Below are 21,351 nucleotides of genomic sequence, written 5' to 3'. Positions count from 1 at the left end.
GACCTATGTTCTAAATTCCACAGAACTGGCAACGACTTCATAATTCTTCAGTTACTACACAGCTTGGACCCAAAGGCAGCCAGAAACACAGAAGTATGCTCTGAAGGAGCCAAGAGAAACCCTCCCTTTCTGACTGAAGAGTGGGAAAGAGGGCTCCTGAAGATCAGAGGGTGGGTCACAGCTCTTCCCCCACCTCCTTCTTCTTTTCTTACTTCTTCGCCATTCCAGGTCCCAGATGATATACCATAGCAACCGTATCTGGTAAGGCACTTAAATCTCAGAGGATTCAGAGTGAATAGATCCCTTCTCTTTGACCAAAAGAGCTATGATCCCAAGAGTGTGGGCAAATCTCCATTGATTTTCTTCCTTCCGTCTCGTTACCTTCTCACCACAGATGCAGTCACAGGAAGTGTACAGCAGAAGGAAGAAACTAAAGTCTCAGCTCTTTAGATGAAGGACTGGGAAGGGAGGCTCCAAGGAGCCAGAAAGTGTCAAGGACTCTATAAAAAGTAGCAAGATGAAGAGTGTGATCCCACAGTTGTTTGAATTATTCAAGTTACCTCTGAGCTGTACATACAATGGGTCTGACCCTATATATATAGCACAAGTTCTGAGAAGTGAGCTACCGGGAAGAACTATTGTCCAGGTCTAATTTACCACTGAGTAATACACATGCAGCAGTGATCCAAGTAGTGCTGCAATCACTTAGAAACTGAACTGATACTGGAACCATAGGTCATGGAAGCACATCAAAACATGCAGCCTGAACCTAACTTGGCTGACTATTATCCTTAGTTACCCAGAGATTCATACACAATATCTGAAAAGTCAAAGATGAAATCCAAAATTATTTAGCATACAAAGAACTAAGAAAATTTCAACTCCACAATCAACAAAAACCAATCATGACGTGACACAAATTTTAGAATAACCAGAGAAAGATGTTAAGGCAACTATTATAACCAGACACTAAAGGTGAACATTTCTGAAGCAAATGGAAAGATAGTTTCAGAAAAGGAATATAAAGAAAGATCAAATGGCAATTTTAGGAATAAAAAATACAAAAATAAAAAATTCACTGGATGAACTCAGAATGGAGATAAAAGGGGTCAGTGAACTTGAGATAGGTCAATAGAAACCATCCAATATGAACAGAAGAGGGGTTAAAAAAAATAACTGAGGAGAGGCCTTGGGATCTGTGAGACAATACCAAACCGTCTAATATCATTGGAGTCTGAGTCAGAGAGGAGAAAGGAGGTGGAATAGCAAAAATATGAATAGCTGAAAATTTTATGTAGTTGTGGAAAGATATGTACTTATACATTCAAGAACCTCAGAAAACCCCAAATGAAAAATTCAAAGAAAGCTCACCCAAACATATCATAATCAAATTAATAAAAAGGACAAAGATTCCTGAAAGCAGCCAGAGAAAATGTTTCATAGGATGAAAAAATTATTTGAATGGCTGCATATTTCTCATCAAAAGTCACGGAGGTCAGAAGGAAGTGGGAATTTTTAATGTGTTGTAAGAAAAGAAATGTCAACCTAGAATTTTATATCCTCTAAAAATATCTTTCATGTATTAAAGTAAAATAAAGACATTTTCATATGAATGCAAACTATGAGAATTAGAAATCAGCAGATCAGCTCTAAAAGACATGTTAAAAGTAGTTTTCCAGGTGGGAAGGATATGATACCAATGGAAATCAGAACAGCAGGTGTTAAGAAAGAGCAACAGAAATAACAAATATCCAGATATATGTAATGGACTGTTTTCCTCTTGAGCTCTTAAAAATATGTACAATAGTCATAAACAAAATATACTATATCATCCAAAGGGGTTTTATAATTTATAAGACAACTATAAAGGGATGTAAATGGTGATAAGATACCTACATTCCACTTGAATTGGTAAAATACTGATTTTAAGTATACTGTAAAAGTTTAAGTACATTTAGGGTAATCCCTTAAAAAAAGTAAAAAACTAGACAAAGAGATACAGTAAAAAAACCACAACAGATAAAATACTAAAAAAAATGCTCAAGAAATCCAAAAGAGGGCAGGAAAAGAGAAATGGAAAAATGTAGAAGAGAAATCATACAGAAAATAATAAAATGGCAGTTCTAATCCAATATATAAATGCACATAGTCTAAATAAACCAAGTAAAATATTGAGATTATCAGAAAAATTAAGGCGTGGATCACTATATGCTCTCCATAAGAAAGTCATTTCTAATGTAATGACAAAGATAGGTTAAAAGTAAAATGACAGATGGGATGCCTGGGTGGCTCAGCTGGGTCAACCAGCTGCCTTCCGCTGAGGTGAAGTGAGTCTGCCTCTCTCTCTCCTTTTGCCCTGCTCCCTGCTTGTGCTTTCTCAAATAAATAAATAAAATCTTAAAAAAATAAAATAGAAAAGACTTACCATACAAAAACTAATCAAAAGAAAATAATCCTAGATATTTATGTACCAAACAACAGAGCATCAAAAACCAACAGTCCTAAAAAAGGAAGAATAGATCCATTATCAAAGCTGGAGATTTCAACATTGCTTTTTCAGTAATGACACCGGTAGAAAATCAGCAAAGACAGAACTGAATACCAGGAGAATCAAAACTCTTTTCAAGTATACATGGAACACTTGGCAAACAGACCAGATCTTATCTCCTAACAAACTCTAACATTTTAAAAGAACTGAAATCATACAAAATATGTTTTGATGATGAATCTGAAAATCAACAACTGCAAAATAACTAGAAAAGCCTCCAAAAGTTTAGAAATGGAAGAAATATCAAACAATATTAGAAACAATTCTGAATTGAACAATAAAAATTTAACAATACTTGTGTGACAACTTATAGCATTAAATGCTTTTGTTAGGGCAGCCCCGGTTGTGCAGCGCTTTAGCGCCAGCCTGCAGCCCAGGGTGTGATCCTGGGGACCCGGGATCGAGTTCCACATTGGGATCCCTGCGTGGAGCCTGCTTCTCCCTCTGCCTGTGTCTCCGCCTCTCTCTCTCTCTCTCTCTGTGTCTCTCATGAATAAATAAATAAAATCTTTTAAAAAAAATGCTTTTGTTAGAAAAGTCTCAAATCAACAATCTACGCTTCCACCATAAGAAACCAGAAAAAGAGGAAAAAAATAAACAAAGCAAGCAAAAGGGAGGAAATCATAAAAAGTAAAAATTATTGAAACTTTACTGCAAGCTGTTTCTTTAAAAAAGAACACAATTAAGAAACTCTAGTTTAGGGCAGCCTGGGTGGCTCAGCAGTTTAGCGCCGCCTTCAGCCTAGGGCATGATCCTGGGGTCCCGGGATTGAGTCCCACGTTGGGCTCCCTGCATGGAGCCTGCTTCTCCCTCTGCCTGTGTCTCTGCCTGTCTCTCTCTCTCTGTGTCTCTCGTGAATAAATAAATAAAATCTTAAAAAAAAGAGACTCTAGTTTAGACAAAAAGCCCCATGATTGGTGTCAGAAATGAAGGAAAAGGGGCGCCTTGGGTGGCTCAGTCAGTTGGGTGTCTGCCCAGCATCCTGGGATCCAGTCACCGCGATAGGCTCTCTGCTCAGCAGGGGGTCGGCTTCTCCCCCGCCCCTCTCCCTGCTCTCTATCTCTCAAATAAATAAAATGGTTTTTTAAAAAAGATGACTATTGCTGATCCCCAAAACATAGAGACTACCACAAGGAATTTTACACATAAAAATTCCATAACTTCGATGAAATTGACCAAACTACCAAAATTCCAAAGAGAAAACTGAAATTATTCAATATCGATTAAGTAAATATAATTCCTAGTAAAATCCTTTTGAAATACACGTCTAGGCCGTGATGACTTCAATGCCAACTTCTACCAAACATTTAAAGAATAACATTAAGTCTATACAATTTCTTCAAGAAAGTAGAAAAAGATGGAATATTTTTCTTTTTTTTTTTTTTTTTTAAAAACTGGCTGCTTTTTTTTGTTTTGTTTTGTTTTGTTTATGATAGTCACAGAGAGAGAGAGAGAGGCAGAGACACAGGCAGAGGGAGAAGCAGGCTCCATGCACCAGGAACCCGATGTGGGATTCGATCCCGGGTCTCCAGGATCGCGCCCCGGGCCAAAGGCAGGCGCCAAACCGCTGCGCCACCCAGGGATCCCAAGATGGAATATTTTTCAAATCATTATATGAAGCCAGGATCATCTAATTACAAAACCAGATAAAAATACAAAAACACTAGGTTCAATATACCTTAGGAACATAGGCATGAAAATCCTCAGTAAAATCTTAACTCAAGTTGAATTCATCAGTATATAAAAATAATAATACAATACAACCAAGTAACATTTATATCAGAAATCCAAGGCTGGCTTCAATAATCAAAAATCAGTCAATGTGACCTACCATATTAACATTCTAAAAGAGAAAAAAAAAATCAATTTACCTGAAAAAACCATCTGACAAAATTCAACAAATGTTCATAATAAAAATTCCCGGCAAATCAGAAGGTATTTTCCTCAGTTTAATAAGAGGTATTCTACAACACAAAAACCTATAGTTAATTAACATCATACTTAATGGCGTAAGACTGTTTCCCCCACGACTGGAATCAAGGCAAGGATCTTCCTCTTCTCAACATTCTTTTTCAACATTGTATTAAGGTCCTCACCAGTGCAATAAGGTAAAAAAATAAAAACATTAGGGAGAGGGGCAGACATTCTCTCAACAATAAGAGGATAAAAGATTCCTTAATAATAAAAAAGGAAGATTTTGACAGTGGTAGAAAGAATCATTCTAGTCCAGCCTAGAGCCTCTCTTATGTCTCATACGTTTCATTCCAGAGAGTTTGCTTTGTATGTTAGGATTCTCATCACTATAGTTGTAATCTTTGAGCAATGAACACTACTAAGAAAATAAGTGGATTAAAATAGCACAAAAGAGTAACTAGAAAAAATTAAATAGGTGTACATGTATATAGATCTCCAAAAGTAAAATACAAGCCTTATAATAACAGTAGTCATAGATGAGAAAAAAAACAGCTAAACATAAAAAGTTTAAGAATTCTATCTGGGGATCCCTGGGTGGCGCAGCGCTTTGGTGCCTGCCTTTGGCCCAGGGCGTGATCCTGGAGACCCAGGATCGAGTCCCACATCGGGCTCCCGGTGCATGGAGCCTGCTTCTCCCTCTGCCTGTGTCTCTGCCTCTCTCTCTCTCTCTCTCTCTGTGACTATCATAAATAAATAAATAAATAAATTAATTAATTAAAAAAAAAAAGAATTCTATCTGGAGGGGCACCTGGGTGGCGGTTAGTTAAGCATCTGCCTTTGGCTCAGGTCATGATCCCAGGGTCCTGGAATGGGGACCTACGTGAGGAGGTCAGTGAGGAGTCTGCTTCTCCCTCTGACACTTCCTCCCACTTATATTCTCTCTCTCAAATAAATAAAATAAAAAAAATCAATCTAGAGAATATTTTGTATGCAGAATCAAACAAATCTGATCAATACTTTCATATGAGGTTTGCAAAGGACTTAATTTCTCTAAATTTAAAGGATAAACATATGCAGGTTGAAAGTAAAAATGAGATTACTTAATTATTATTTATTTAATAATTATTACTAAGATATTTTTAGTCAGAATTAGAGAATCAAATGCAATTTGATTTGTGAAAAGTCAAACACTTTTCAATTTGAATTCTTAGAAAAAAACACGTTACTTTTAGGAAACACCACAGATGTCCTGACATGTTGAGTCTTTTTTTTTTTAATTTTTATTTATTCATGACAGAGAGACAGACAGAGAGAAAGAGAGGCAGAGACACAGCAGAGGGAGAAGCAGGCTCCATGCAGGGAGCTCGATGTGGGACTCAATCCTGGGACTCCAGGATCACACCCTGGGCTGAAGGCAGGCGCTAAACCACTGAGCCACCCAGGGATCCCCGAGCTTTATTTTTTAAAGTACTTTTGAAACTTCAAGATATGTGAATTTACTCTGGCTACATTTTTAAGTCCTTTGTAATTTTACACTTTTTCATGATATAAATTGTCTCAAGATGTTTGATCATTTCAACTGACTGCTACAGAAGAAATAATTTGCAGTGTTTCCTTACTTTTAATTTTACATACCTTACATTGAACATAACCTAAGCCTTCTCTGCCCATATTCATGTTTTCAAAAAAAAAAAAATCAAATCTCAGAAACTTAAGTGCCTCCCCCAAAATTTTTTGGAATATAGGATTGGGTAGGGAGGTAAACACATATTTGTATAGTTTAGCCTAACAACTCCCAAATACCTTTTACTTAATTTTGTTCACATTTAAGAATGAACTTATTATCTTCAACAGACCTAATCTAATTATGGAACCATTTAAGGGCATTGTGAATAATCATATCATTTATAGGTATTAGAGCAGAACAAATTTTGGATTATGTAATTAAATTACCATAATTATGCTCTTAGGACATCTGCTCAGAAGAGAGGTTTAACACCAATGAATGACAAGTAATATACTCCAAGACCATTACAACATTCAACAAATTCAGCTTTATAATGAGATAGCTTATAAACATATCAGAGAATATTTTTAGACAAACTTCCTGTTTTCCTGTTATATCACAAACAGGGGAAACCGAATTTGCCCCTCTGCCAAGGAACTTTTTCAATAAGCCAACAATTTAACATCATGAGCATCTGAAATAAATTACTTCTTTAAATGGCAAGCTCCAGCCTAGTCACCAGTCTCCTTCCTTATTGTATCCATGATTATTTTAACATGACTTTCCTCTAAGGGTCTTCAGATTGAATGATTAAGATTTTATTCACAGACACACACACACACACAGATAGAGGCAGAGAGAGAAGCAGGCTCCCGGGACTCTAGGATCACGCCCTGGGCTGAAGGCAGGCTCTAAACTGCTGAGCCACCCAGGGATCCCTGTTTATACATTTTTAAAGATTTTATCCATTACTCACGAGACACACTCACACACATACACACACACAGGCAGAGGGAGAAGCAGGCTCCATGCAGGGAGCCCAATGTGGGACTCGATCCCAGGACTCCAGGATCAGGCCCTGGGCTGAAGGTGGCGCTAAACCGCTGAGCCACCAGGGCTGCCCAATATTCTTTTAAAAAGATGCCTATTCCATAAGCTGTTCTTCCTTTTTCTGAGGACATATTCAAATCATTTTTAGATGTTCATTACTTTTATATTTTCTTGTCAAAATGAAGATAGTGTTCTTGTATTTCAAATATCAAATCACATTAGCATGCTTAGGAATAAACTTTGTTACTGGGCTTTAAAACGCACAGAAGACAATTTAGTAGTACCTACAGGTCAATACTGGGGTTGTAAAGAAATTCTTAGAAAAATTCTACTTCCTACCTAGAGTACCCTTTAAGCTCCCTCTGCTGGCTACCATTTAAATAAAGTAGGAAAAAATGATCATCTTTTTTAAAAAATTTTATTTATTTGAGAGAGAGAGAGAGAGAGAGACAGAGGCAGAGACAGAGGCAGAGGGAGAAGCAGGCTCCATGCAGGGAGCCCGATGTGGGACTCGATCCCGGGTCTCCAGGATCACGCCCTGGGCTGAAGGGGGTGCTAAACCTCTGAGCCACCCAGGCTGCACTCCTCCCCCAACCCGCTTTTAAGATTTAATTAATTTATTTGACAGAGCGAGGTTTCAAAGCAGAGGGACGGGGAGAGTGAGAAGCAGACTCCTCGCTGAGCAGAGCCTGATGAGGTACTTGATCACAGGACCCCGAGATAATGACCTGAGCAAAAGGCAGACACTCAACCTACTGAGCCATCCAGGTGACCCATTTTTTTCTTTTGAGAGGTGATGGGAGAGCAGGATAAGGCCAAGAGCACTACTGAAACTGAAAGGAAAATTCTCTTAAGGCTAAATCTAACTGATGGCTACCTTCCCTAATAAGTAAGGCTTCTGGACTTTCTTTTTTTTTTCTGGACTTTCAATCAGATTCGGACACTGGGGTGGGGATCAAGGGTACCTGAAATAAGGGAAGTTACTGTCAAGTTTGAATATTAAATTGATATGCCAAAATGCAAAAGCATTTAGTATAAAATAAATCAACTATAAAGTTACCATTTAAAAAAAAAAAAAAAGTTACCATTTATCACTAGAAAAAATTAAGAATTTAAATATATTTCATAAACTTCATAGAACAAAAACTTATACCACAGTATTAATCTATTGGTTTCAATATTAAGGTTTATTTATTTTTTTCCAGAGTGAGGTTAAGTAACAATTTAAATAATTATCAGGATGTATAAATGAACATCCATTCAGATAAAACATTACTACTTAAAAGTGGCTATCTAAGAAATATTTTGTATGTAATAAATATATTTTATGTTTAGGTTAACAGGCACCATCTTGAGAGCAGAAAAGGTATTTTAAACCAATAAATAAATTACATTCAAGAAAACAAGATGTTTATATCTGAAGTATGATATATCCCCTTAAATGTTTTTCTTCATATAGCACCCAAACTTCCCAAATGTCTAGAAAGTATCTCCCAAAATATAACTCATACCTTAAGTCATAAAAATAAAGGCCAAGAAAAAAATCAATTTAAGACAAAATTTACAGTTTATATTCTTAATTCCCCATTCAATAAAATATCAATTGCCAATTTATTAAAAGTAAATGAACTGTATATATGCAATCTGTTAGTGCTGAAAATCTGAAATATAATATTCTTAAAAGTCACTCTTTCTCAAAGTACTTAAAATATTGCATCTCTGGTGGCAAACCTGAAAACTATCAAGCATTTTATTTCCCTCGTTTTCATTCTTCCACTCCCACCTCTACACCTTTATCCTTTAACAGCCATCCATTGTTTTTTATTTTTTTTTTGTTTTTGGTAAATATATTTACTTATATCCCAAACACAAAACACTGACAATACTCCTTGGTAAACAAGGAAATCCCAGAACAGTCCCAGCCTACAGCTTTGCTACCAAAGTGTGGCACAGGCTAAATGACAGGGGGAAAAAAAAAAAAAAAACAATCAATGGCCCTTATTGATGCAGTCAGCATGCTCCTGAGAGTCCTCAACTGTTTGAGAGTTTGCTGATGTAATCCTGAAGACAGTTGCAACACACTTGCAGACAAGTATCAGAGAATAAGTCTTTGATTGATAATTTTTCTATTTATTTCTGCCAAGGCGACTGAAAACACGAAAGCCTTTTCATCAGAGAGGTTAGCATAGATGTCAATTTCCTTTTCCTGTTTCTCTGTTAAAAGAAAAAGAGAAAGCTAATGTAAATGAGGTAATTAAAAAAAATACATGAAGCTTTCAATTATTTCTTTAGATGATAATAAATATACACAATACTAACAACATACATGAAATGTTATATAGTATCATCCTACTAAAACTAAAATTTTTTCAAAATTACATAAAGGAGTTACTGAAATGCCATGAACTAAATGGAAACTATATATGTGTGTGTGTCTGTGTGTGTATATATATATATATACAGTCTATAATATCTACATCATTTCTGTAAGTCTCAAATATTTCTTTCTCTTCACTAGGATGAGTGAGCTCACTGTCTCAAATTTTCTCACCCTAAAGATGGTCCCCTTAACCCCCCTACCAATATGCCTTTATGAATATATTAACTTCTTTACCTTAGCCCTGCTATACAAAATAAGAATAACCAACATTTAATTCTATTTTTTCCCCTCCTGATTACAAATGTAGTCCAAGTTCATGGTAGAAAATTGAAAAGTACAGAAAAACAAAAAAGGATAAAAAAAACACCTATACTATGTTATAAGCCAGCAGAAATCACAATAAATATCTTTGCGCACAATCTGCCAAATTCTTTTTTTTTTCTTGCCAATTTCTTTTTTTTTGGGGGGGGGGGTTCTTCTATGATTGTACTTTTGTCTGTTTTGTTTTGACTTTTTAATCAAAGTTAAACACATATCTAAGTAGAGTCAAATTGTAATACAGAAGTCCTCCCCGCCACCCAACACCTCTCACTCCCCAAATGCAACTACTTTTTCTCAGTTGTTTCTTCTTGTTTTTACCTCTCTAAGCAACATTTTTATGTGATGCTATTTCTTGGTTTTAGGCATTAATTGACCTCCCACCACAGAAAGTTATAATTTTATTGTTTTCTATTTCTTACCCCCTAATATACTCTTCCTATCTCGTCTTCCCATTACGTTATATCACAATTTTGGTGAGATCAATATTCAATGTTTACATTATTCCGACTATGTAAATGATTTCACTTTTCCTGCATTGTTTTTTTCCCTGAAGAGATTTTTTTTTCATCTGTTTAGTTTTCATTACTAATTGAACCCAAACTCTCTCCAAGTTGCATAGATCTTCCAGAATGCTTACACATACTAGGTATTATATCTATTTTATCTTCTTGAAATCTCTCCAAGTCTTCTGCTCCAACCTAAAATGGTTGCTTTCTAGACCTGCTACACAATTATCACTGAGATTGCTCTTCAACATCATGCTGGATATAAACATCTTTCTATTGAGTTGAACCCTGTGTCCAGGATCTCAGAATACTTCTTTTTGGTTTACTTCTTCTTTTGATGCCATGTATCTTGCAGTAGTTTCCTGAGAAAGGGAGTATAGGTAGCAAATTTTTTGAGACCCTGAATGTTAGTTAGAAAGTGTCTTTAGTCTACCTTCATGCTAACGCATAGTATGATTGACTAAGATTCATGGAGATCCAAGTATGAAGGCAAAAAATTATCTTCCAACTAATGGTGCCACGTTTTTTTAAAAAAAAGCCAATAATTTTTTTTCACAGTTATTTTAAAAATTATTGCTAAATTCACATACAGTGTAATACACACATCTTAATGTACAATTGGATGAGTTCTGACAAAATATACATGTGTATAACCCACATCACAATCAAGATACAGGAAATTCCTCATGCTTCTTTCCAGTCAGTACCTCTCCACCTCACCAGCAACTACTGTTCTGATTCTATCACCACAGAGTCATTTGCCTGTTCATGGACTTCATATAAATGGCATCATATAGCATGAACTGTTTTGTGTCTAGCTTCTTTCCTTCAGCATGTTTTTAAAATTCATTGAAGCTGTTCATATATAAGTAGTGTGTTCCTTGGTGGGTAGTATTTCACTGCATTAATTCCAAGTACCACTTTGATTCTTTTCTCGCTCTTTTTCCCCTGAGCCCTTGAAGGAGTTTTCCTTTAATCAAAAAGATAGGATTTGTGATGATATGCTTTGGCATAATCTCTACTTTTAAACATCCACTGGTCTCGGAATTTGGTGGGCCATTTCAATGTGGAAACTCAATGTCCTTCAGGTTTGGAAAATTTTCTTGAATTATTTCATCAATGACATCCTTCTCCTCCATCTTCTCAGTTCTTTTTTTTAGAACATCAATAATTTATAGATGTTGAACCTTAAATTTCTCATTTAAATTTCTTATCTTTCCCATTCTATTTTTTCATCTCTTTTCTCTTTCCTTTTTTTTTTTTTTTTTTTTTTTGAGAGAGAGAGAGAAAGAAAGAGAAAAGCAGGCTCCCACACTCAATGCAGAGACCCACATGCGGCTCAATCTCACAACCCTGAGATCATGACCTGAGCTGAAATCAAGAGTTGGATGTGTTTTAACCAACTGAGTCACCCAGGCATCCCTTTCATCTCTTTTTTATTTCTCTACATTCTGGTACAACTGATTCTTTCAATAAACCTGTTAGTGTTTCATTTCTGCAAATCTTTATAAACACACATTTTTTTTTTAGATTTGCATTTTAAAGTTCATTTTCTAGGTACTTTTTTGACAGCTGCTTTTCCATTTAAATATCTTCTTATTCTCGTTTCATGACTATAATATCTTCTCTTGCTAAAAACATTAATGACAGTTTTAAGTTTTTCTTTTTCCTGCAAAAACCTGTTTTATCCAAGTTATTGTTTTTTCCTGTTAATTTGGTCTTAGCCTTTCATAGAGATACTTTCATCTATATATCTGGGTAATTCTTGACAATATGCTCATATTTAAGAATGGGATCCAAAAAGCTGATTAGTTCATATACATCTGTGGCGCTTGACTGTGATCACCAATTTAGGATGATCTGACTGGGCCATTTGTCTGTGAAATCCCTAATGAAAATACCTTTATTTTAGGCCCTTTCTCTTAGGTTTTTTAGATTTCCTAGAGAAGATACTGCTAATCTCCTATCTGGAATGATCCAAACCTAACCACAGAACTCGGTATTTATCAACTCTAATTTTCACATAACCTTCCTGATCTCAGTATAGTAGCCCTGCCCTCAATGACCCCTGGGGTTCCCTAAATCAGAGTTGTCTCATCTTTTTGAAAGGATACATTTGGAAGGAGGGAAAATGAGGTAAACAGCCATTAAAAAACAGACTTCCAAACACTCTCATTTTTAGCCTCATCTTCACTTCTACACCTCCAAATATAATTGACACAAAAATTCCTGATCTTAAGGCAGTTGTATAATAAAAATCTGCTTCTTTTTTAGTTTTCCCCAAAGGGGCTAACAGTTCAGGTTTCATGGGTCTACCAAAGCAGTTACCGCTTTCTAGAATTCTGCTGCTTTTCCCATTCCTTGTTCTTGTGGAATTTGGTCCTTTTTATTTTTATTTTTTTTGAATTTGGTCCTTTAAAAAAAAATCCTTTTACTATAATATTACTAGGATTTGAAGATGATGGAGCTAGGTATTGTTATTCGATCTACCAACATTAACTTGAACTCTACATAAATCTTGTATGTTCATTAATAAGATTTCCAGAATTGCCCACTATATTTTAATCTAAATGTCATTCCTAGTATTTAAAATAATTTAAATCTAGTATTTAAAATAATCATAGTTCTCCCTCATATAAAATGAAAATTTATCTTAACCCAACCAAAAATTTTTAAGTTTAATGGTTTGTTTTTATGATTGTATAAAAATATGCTGCTATCTAGATGTCTAAAAAGCTTTCCTTTCCATTCTTTCTTCTTTCTCTTCTTTTTTAAAATATAGAATACAAAGTCAATTAAAAATGTGTTTTTATACACTCCTTATTTAAGGTAAAGCTTGCTTCAAAGTTTCCAAGTACCTTATGAGCAAGGAATCAATAAAAACTGAATTAAAGCAAACAGCTACTTTTTTTTTTTTTTTTTTTTTTTTTTTTTTAGCAAACAGCTACTTAACAGTAAAAAGCATATGAAAGAAGTCTAGATATGTAAAAATACAGAAAATTTCAAAAGTTCCTGTTTCTTATCCATATTATATTTAGAGAACATGGTCTGCCTCAAGGGTTGGTAAAATACAGCCCAAGGTCAAATCTGGCCTGCCACCTGTTTTTATAAAGTCTTACTGGAACACAGCCATGCCCATTCATTTACATATTGTCTCTGGCTGCTCTCCAGCTACAATGACAGAGCAGAGTAGCTGCAACAGAAGACTGTATGGCCCACAAAACCTAAAATATTTATTATCTGGCTCTTTATAGAAAAAGTGTGCTGACTTCTTCCCCACCCCGCTCCCATAGCCTACATGAAAAGATTCCAGTTTTACAAAAATTGCCTTGAACATCTTCCTGTTTGTATTAAAAATAAATCAAGAGCATATCTTACTCTAAAAATAGCTTAAAACTTTCTATAATAAGCTGAAAATATCAGACAAAAAATTTATAGCCAACTAGTTTAAGTTATCATGAATAAAAAGTTCAGACCTGCATACACAGATTCCTAGCACAATTATCTAGATTTCATTTCCCCAACTAAAAGACTGTCATTATCTGTTTTCTCATCTCCTCTCACTCACCACCAGAAGCATTCCTTCTCCATTCTTTGGGTTATATTCCCTTTACTTCAACTGAAAAGAATGTTCTGTTTTCTGGGCCAAGCAGTATTTCTCTGTTGTTTGTTTTGTTTTGTTTGTTGATTTTTCTTTGCCTGGTTTCCCTTCTAAAACAGTTTTTAGTTTCTTTGCCTGGTTTCCCTTCTGATCATCCCATGTTAAAAAACACATTTAAGTTTAGAAAAAAATTTAAACTCTCTGGAAGAGCAGCATAAGAGAAGGAGAAAGAAAATGCAGTAAAATTATCCAAGGAATTAAGGCGTATCTAAGTATTCTTCAAAGAAAACAGTCAAATACGATATAAGCCTTATTCCTTTATCCATACAATACTAAGAAGCCATTAACTCTGAAAAAGCTAAGGACAGCTATACCAGTGAAGTTATTTTCCCTAACAGTCATAATTTTATTCAAATAAAAGCATACAAGGCAGAGAGAAATGGTAAACAGATAAAAAAAAGTTCTCAATGTCTAAAATAGGAGAAATTTATACTTATGCTTGATTATTTAAAACTGAATGCCTGAAAAAGCAAAGCATAACCCGCCAACAAGAAACCATAAATGCATTTCACTGAAGATGAAATTATTTTGATAGAGGTTTTTAAGTAATTATAAAGAGCAACTATCACTTTTCCATTAATTACAGGCTTGGAAGTCTCGATTTCAAAAGATATTCATTCATGGCCATAAAGGGGTTCATTATCCTAGTCTAGTCTCCCTACTCTTGTATCATCTTTGAAATCTTCCATGATAAAAGGTTTTTTAGAAGATGTATAAAAAGAGAAGCTGAAGTTTTAGTTAATGGTTAAAAACAAGTTTTGGCAGACATACTACTTATCAGAAGAAAGGAGAAAATCTGTAAGGAGAAATACAAATATATTTTGGACCAAGAAAAATTTACATAAAAAACTGCCTCAAAGTAAGGAAGACACATCAGCAATTTAAAAATTCATACTGAAGAATACTTTCAATAGTAAATTTTTTTTTTTAATTTTTAAAATTCATAGTGCAACAGTTTGAAATAAGTCTAACAAAACTCAGATTTATCTTTAAAAACAAAAAACAACCATTTTAACAGGCTTCTCTATAATACAAATTATTATATCTGAACTCTAATATCAGTTTATAGCAAGGTGAATTTTACCTAATTTGAGCCGTTAGCTTTAGAATTCAATTCTGTGTTTTTTGTTGTTGTTGTTGTTTTTGATTTTAAAACAAGCATCTACCCTGGAGGAAATGTTTTCAAACTAAAATTATGAGTTGTGATTTTAAGTCCAAGAGCTCAATGCCTACCAAACACTTTCTTCACTACTACCTAATTAAAGTCTAGAAAAATTTAATACTTGAAAAACAAAACTGCTTGGATTTATTCATACCTCTTTCTTCCTCATGTTTTTTGGCAGATGCAGTTTTAGGTCTTCCTCTTCCTCGTCTGATATGATCTGAATGGCTGTTACTTCGAGACCTCTTTCTGTTTTCTAAATCCTTATTTACTGTAGAATTTATCTTCTCTCGCCTAACTCTCTCTGTTCGCCTCCTCTTGGCCTCATGCTTGTTCTCTGTATGGATGAATAAAAGTGATATATTTTAGGGCTTAGCAAGAACTGTTTGCCCAAGTTCTCATTGTCTTCTTTTTCTTTCTAAATAGCACTAGAGTTTGCTGCCTGGCATATTTTATAAAACTACAACCGTAACATCCTTGTTCCTCACACCCACACAGGAAAAAAAGAAATTCAACAGAATTCAGATCCACATTAACTCAGGAGGTAGGAAGATTTGTAACAGAAGACCAGTTTCTTTATTTGGCACCTTTAATTTCAGCCCCTACACGTTCACACAATTTCACAGCAATCTTTCTGCCTTTTTCCTTCTCTGCTTCCAAGCTAAAAATGGTAAAGTATTAGCAAAGGAAAAAAAAAAATTCCATTCCTTTTTGCCCCCTACTCAAAATACAGACTGAAATACGTCAAATATACGGAAGCTGACTTTAAACTGACTTTAGCCATAATACATTAAGGTTACCAATAAAAAGCAAACAGAAAGCATCCACAGAAAATATAAAAACACTAGGGAAGTAATAAGTAGTTTGCACTTTAGCCACAGATGAGGTCATTTCTGACATTCTCCAAGCATGCAGATCTCTAAATGAACAGCAAAAGGGGGAACTTTACTCAATATGGTGATTTAATTAATGCAATAAGCCATCCTTCTACTCCAAACAATTCAAAATGCTGGAGAAGGCCAAAAAAAAACAAAAAACAAAAAACAAACTTGCTTTAATATATACCTGAACTCAAAAGCAACAAAGAGAATTCCCCAAATGCCTAAAACCACAATGATAAAGGGCCAAAACATATAAAATTCATATCCCAAGAAGAGACCAATTTAAAAAACTTATAAGTATGCTTAATAAGTTAGTGTAAAACTAAAAACAAACAAACAACTGTTTAAGTAAAATGGTAATGGTTATTTCCAAACATCATACCCCCAGAGAAGTAGTTAAATCTAATCTCAGACATATACCTGATGATACAAGAACACTTAAGTATTCAAGATTGCAGGGAAGTTATCAAAGACAACCAGGGTCTTGTTAAAGGACTCAAGGGGTAACTTGAAAAGGCTCCCACTGACCAACGTAGGACAATTTGGGCATCAATACAAACAGTAACTGTAATAACAAACTGGAACATCAAATATACTTAAAACTACAACTACGTGACACTAAATTTTAAAAATACAAGCAAAAACTAAGGAACTCCCTATTTTGAAAACTTAAATAGAATAGAAAGAACAAAGCATTTTTCCTGCCTTTTCTATTCCAATTGTACTAATTCACTCGGTAACCGAAGTATAGATAAAGAGAGGTTTGTCATTTAAGAATTACTGTGGCTAAAAAAAGAAGAATGATAAAATTAAAGTATTACAACTTTCTTTCTTTTTTAAAAAAGATTTTACTTATTTATTTGAGAGACAGAGAGCACGAGTGGGGGAGCAGGGCAGAGGGAAAGGGAGAAGCAGACTCCTTGCTGAGCAGGGAGTCTGACCTGGGCTTGATCCCAGGACCCCAGGATCATGACCTGGGCCGAAGGTAGATGCTTAACCGACTGAGCCACCCAGGCGCCCCTATACTTTTCTTTACTTACATTGTCTTTGCAAAATTTTGGTATTAGAATATTAGCTTCATAAAACAAATTTGGAAGTGTTCCCTTCATTAGCTTGCATTAATTCTTTAAAGGTTTGGTAGATTTTTCTAGTGAAACCATCTGGAGAAACCTGGAGATTTCTTTTTTGGCTTTTTAAAATTATGAATTCAATTTCCTTGATAGTTGTAGTGCTGTTCAATGACCTATTTCATATTAGGTCAGTTAACAGATATAGTCATAGAGCCTTTGTGACTGGACACCTCATTGGTCCTGAAGGGCTTTCCTGTTTGGTGGCAGTGGCAGCAAGTGGCTCCTGGTGCACCAGGTATCACCATTTTCAACAAAAATGAACTAAAGGATATAAGTGCTAAACATAAATAGCTGTTAACATTACAAAAACAGAGACAAGCAGATTTTATATGCCACCTGACAATACCTACCTGTTAGGTAGTCTTACCAGGAAAATTAAATCCTATCAAACTTTTGAATCCAAATGACAATTTACAGGAAAAATAAAAGTCACTAGAGGAGTGCATTATCCTACATTCCTACACCATGAAAAGCCAAATAGGACATCCAGATGTACACGTGATAGCTTCTTTAACACAATTTGCAAGGAAAAAAAAAAAGAAAGAAAGCAATAGGTAAAAGAGAGCTAAAAAAGATATTGCCCATATGTACTGTGAAGACCTTAAAACTTAAAAAAAAAGTTTTTATGAGAAACCTGAAAATTTCAGCACCAGTTGGGTATTTTTTTTTTTTAAAGATTTTATTTACTTACTTGACAGAGCGAGCGAGCACAAACATGGGGAGCAGTAGGAAGGAGAAACAGCCAGGGGGAGAGGGAGAAGCAGGCTTCCCACTGAGCAGAGAGCCCAATGCAGTGCTCATTCCCAGGACCCTGGGATCATGACTTGACCAGAAGGCAGACGCTTAACTGAGCCACTCAGGCGCCCCACCATTTGGGTATTTAATATTAAGGAATTATTAATTTTAATTGTGCTTATATTTTTAATCGGCTGTCTTTCAGAAACATACATAACTGAAATTACATGAGATTTGCTTAAAAAAATATGCAAGGGAAGGAAATAGACATGGGCGTGAATGGGGCCAGGCTTGGCCATTTTCCTTCTACTCTTGTGTATGCTTAGAATTTCTCAAAAAAAGAAAAGGTTTAAAGGAATAGGTAAAGCTTTTTATAGTATGCCTTTTAAAGTTCAACAATGAATTTAAGTTTGTTCCTCCAGCTACCCACCCATCTCTGCAAACTTCTATTAGCCAAACTTCTCAAAAAAGAGCTCTCTGTACTTTCTGCCTTCAGTTTCTACCTCCCATTCACTAATCAATCCACTTCAATATAGCTGCCCACTCAATGAATGAAACTGATCAAGAAGGACAAAAATTTGTTATCAAATCTAATAGCACCTCCCTTTAATCACCTAAATACCAGCTCTCAAAAGTCCAACAAAGAGGACTACTCTTTTTCTTAACATATTCTTCACTTGATTTTTCAGGCTTCCAGGTTTCCCATCTTACCGTCATTCCTCTCTAGCTCCTTTGCTGTCTTCTCTCAAGTACTTTCTCATCTTTAATATTAAAGCCCTAGGACTCTGACCTGAGCTCTCTTCTCTGAGAGATAATCCATAGACCTAAAACATTACATTCTGTTGTTTATGATGGTTCCAAATTTTATACTTTCAACTAGGACCTCTTCCCAAAGCTCCAGACTGCCTGACAGTTTCACTCTAATTTCTTACAAGTATTTCAAATGTACTAAAAAATTACTCTTGATGTTCCCTCTCGCAAAGCTTCACTGCACCACCCGTTTGCAAAAGCCAAATGATTTGTAGTTATCTGTGACTCAGGCTGCTGCTTCTTCTATCATCACAAACATCCACAGGTACTCCTTGCAAAATATATCCGTAATTTCTTCATCTCTCTACCTCTACGGGCAACATCCAAACTGAATATATTTCCTTCAGAGCTGCCAAAATTATCTTTCAAAAAATTCATCTGTATAGCTTCCTTTCTAAAATCTTTCATTAGCTTTTTATTATATTTAAAAATAAAGTCGAATTTCCTAACCAAAGACTACAGTGCCTATAAGATCTGAATTTGCCTTTCTCCAATCTTCTCTCATACTACAACACTTTGTTCACTACGCCCCAGACATGCCTTCCTTTCAATAAACCAAGTTCCTTCCTCAAGTGTCTGCATTTGTTAATCCTTCTGCCTAGAGCTCTCATCCCAAAACTCTGAGACTACTTATTTACTTAAAATGTTTATAGTTTACCCACCTCTGAGTCTCACAGCCCAAATTTCTTTTTATATTCTACCTTTATAATCTGTTATTTATTTATATGCTCAATCCTCCATTAGAATATAAACTCTGAAAATTGGGATGCCTCTGTCTCACAGAATCTAGAATATTACCTACACATATTAAGTGGTACTGAATAAATAAAATCAGACTGAGCACATGCATCTGCTTCCTCCTTTCTGGAAAATCCCACTGAAATGAGAATAAACATAGGTAAAAGGTAAAGAGAAAAAGGAAAGTAAATCTCTCGTGATGGAAACAAAGAAAGGATGCTATCAATCATCCAGAATTTCAGCAAACCAGCAAGCTCACAGGTTCTGATTAAGAAACCAGAATAGGAAAAAAAGAAAGAAAGGAAAGAAAGGAAAGAAAGGAAAGAAAGGAAGAAAGAAAGAAAAGAAAGAAAGAAAGAAAGAAAGAAAGAAAGAAAGAAAGAAAGAAAGAAAGAAAAGAAAAGAAAAGAAAAGAAAAGAAAAGAAAAGAAAAGAAACCAGAAGAGGGGGCACCAGGGTGGCTCTGTTAGTGGAGCCTCCAACTCTTGATTGCAGCACAGGTCATGGTTTCAGGGTTGTGGGACTCAGTCCAGTGTCAGGATCCAGGCTCAGCAGGGAGTCAGCTTGAGATTCTCTCTCTCTGCCCCTCTCCCTGCTCATACTCTTTCTCTAAAATAAATCTAAAGAGAAGAAGGAGAAGAAGAAAAAGAAGAGAAGAAGAAGAAAAAACAACTAGAAATAGAAGACACTACAATCCAAAACATAAACAAAATATGGCTCCTATCGAAGGGATAGCTGTTCTTTGTGAAAATACTTCAGAACAGGACAAAAACTACAGTAAGGGAGGGCAGGCCACAGAGTGATCATCAGAATATCTACAGAACTACAGCAGAACAACTGACATAAGAAAGTGAAACTCTCAGGAACCAAGTAATGTTCAAAGGAACTATGAACCTTCAAAACATAGAAGATACAAACAAATAAATGGCAGCTCCTCATAAAAATGAAATCCTATTAGGAATTTCACATTTTCTCCCAGGATGAAGGTATCCCAATTTTGGCAATCATGGAATTCAACACTGCCTCCCAGCTCATGTAATTTACACCCAAAAGCCTGCCAATAAGCTCTATGGTCAAAATAGACCCTTAAAACAGTGTAGGATAGTAATGCAAGTTATCTACACTGATAAATCAAATCCTTCATTTATAAATATCAATAGGCAATTAAGGATTACCAGCAATTTAAGGAAAATAAAAAGTATAACAGAGAAGGAAGAAGATAAAACAGAAAAAGGCAGTTCATGGGCAGCCCCGGTGGTGCAGCGGTTTGGCGCCGCCTGCAGCCCGGGGTGTGATCCTGGAGACCCTGGATCGAGTCCCACGTCGGGCTCTCTGCATGGAGCCTGCTTCTCCCTCTGCCTGTGTCTCTGCCTCTCATTCTCTCTCTGTGTCTCTATAAATAAATAAATAAATAAATAAAATCTTAAAAAAAAAAAAAAAAGAAAAAGGCAGTTCAAGAAACAAAAAAACAGCGGTGCCTCAGTGGCTCAGTCAGTTTAGTATATGACTCTTGGTTTTAACTCAGGTCATAATCTCAGGGTCGTGGGATCCAGCCCCATGTTGAGCTCGGTGCTCAGTGAGGAGTCTGCTTGTCTGTCTTCCTCTGCTCCCGACCCCCTCAAATAATTAAATAAATCTAAAAAAAAAAAAAAAAAGAACCAAGAAAAAATAATCTTAAAACATTCTAATGTATACCTTCAGAGAGCTCTGATTAGACTTTATGTCATTAAGATTCTTTTGCAAAAACAGAAAGCTCAATCCTAAAATTCATATAGACTCCAAGCAATCTGAAATAGCGAAAGAATCCTGAAAAACAATGTCAGAAGTTGCACATTTCCTGATTTCAAAACTCACTACAAAACTACAATAATCAAATAAGTGTGGTACTGACAGATATATAGACCAACAGAATAGAGAGCCCAGAAATAAATCCTTGAATCTATGGTCAAATGATTTTCAAAAACAGTGCCAAGATGATTCAAGGAGAAAAAGATAATATTTTCAACAA

The 21,351-nt window shown here is 35.5% G+C and overlaps 1 protein-coding gene and 1 long non-coding RNA gene across 3 annotated transcripts in view; one reads left to right on the top strand and one right to left on the bottom strand.

The window, feature by feature from the left end:
- The first annotated feature begins 32 nt into the window (after window positions 1-32).
- LOC144281932 (uncharacterized) lies at window positions 33-2,842 on the top strand. Its single transcript, XR_013350306.1, has 2 exons — window positions 33-170; window positions 395-2,842. It is a non-coding gene; the product is annotated as an uncharacterized LOC144281932 (long non-coding RNA).
- Window positions 2,843-8,187: 5,345 nt separating this feature from the next.
- Window positions 8,188-21,351, bottom strand: part of C13H16orf87 (chromosome 13 C16orf87 homolog) — a 29,234-nt gene continuing 16,070 nt past the window's right edge. Inside the window, exons 3-4 of one of the 2 annotated variants that reach the window (XM_077844855.1) lie at window positions 15,204-15,386; window positions 8,188-9,233 (exon numbers count right to left, since the gene is read on the bottom strand). In XM_077844855.1, coding sequence (XP_077700981.1) covers window positions 9,115-9,233; window positions 15,204-15,386 — 302 coding nt within the window. In that variant the 3' untranslated portion in view covers window positions 8,188-9,114. The remainder of the gene's footprint in view (window positions 9,234-15,203; window positions 15,387-21,351) is intronic. The other variant, XM_077844856.1, reaches the window with a different exon arrangement.

The sequence above is a fragment of the Canis aureus genome, chromosome 13, assembly GCF_053574225.1.
Source record: "Canis aureus isolate CA01 chromosome 13, VMU_Caureus_v.1.0, whole genome shotgun sequence".
NCBI classification, from domain to species: Eukaryota; Metazoa; Chordata; class Mammalia; order Carnivora; family Canidae; genus Canis; species Canis aureus.
Note: the sequence above shows the minus strand (reverse complement) of the source record. Positions and strands in the feature narration are given on the sequence as shown.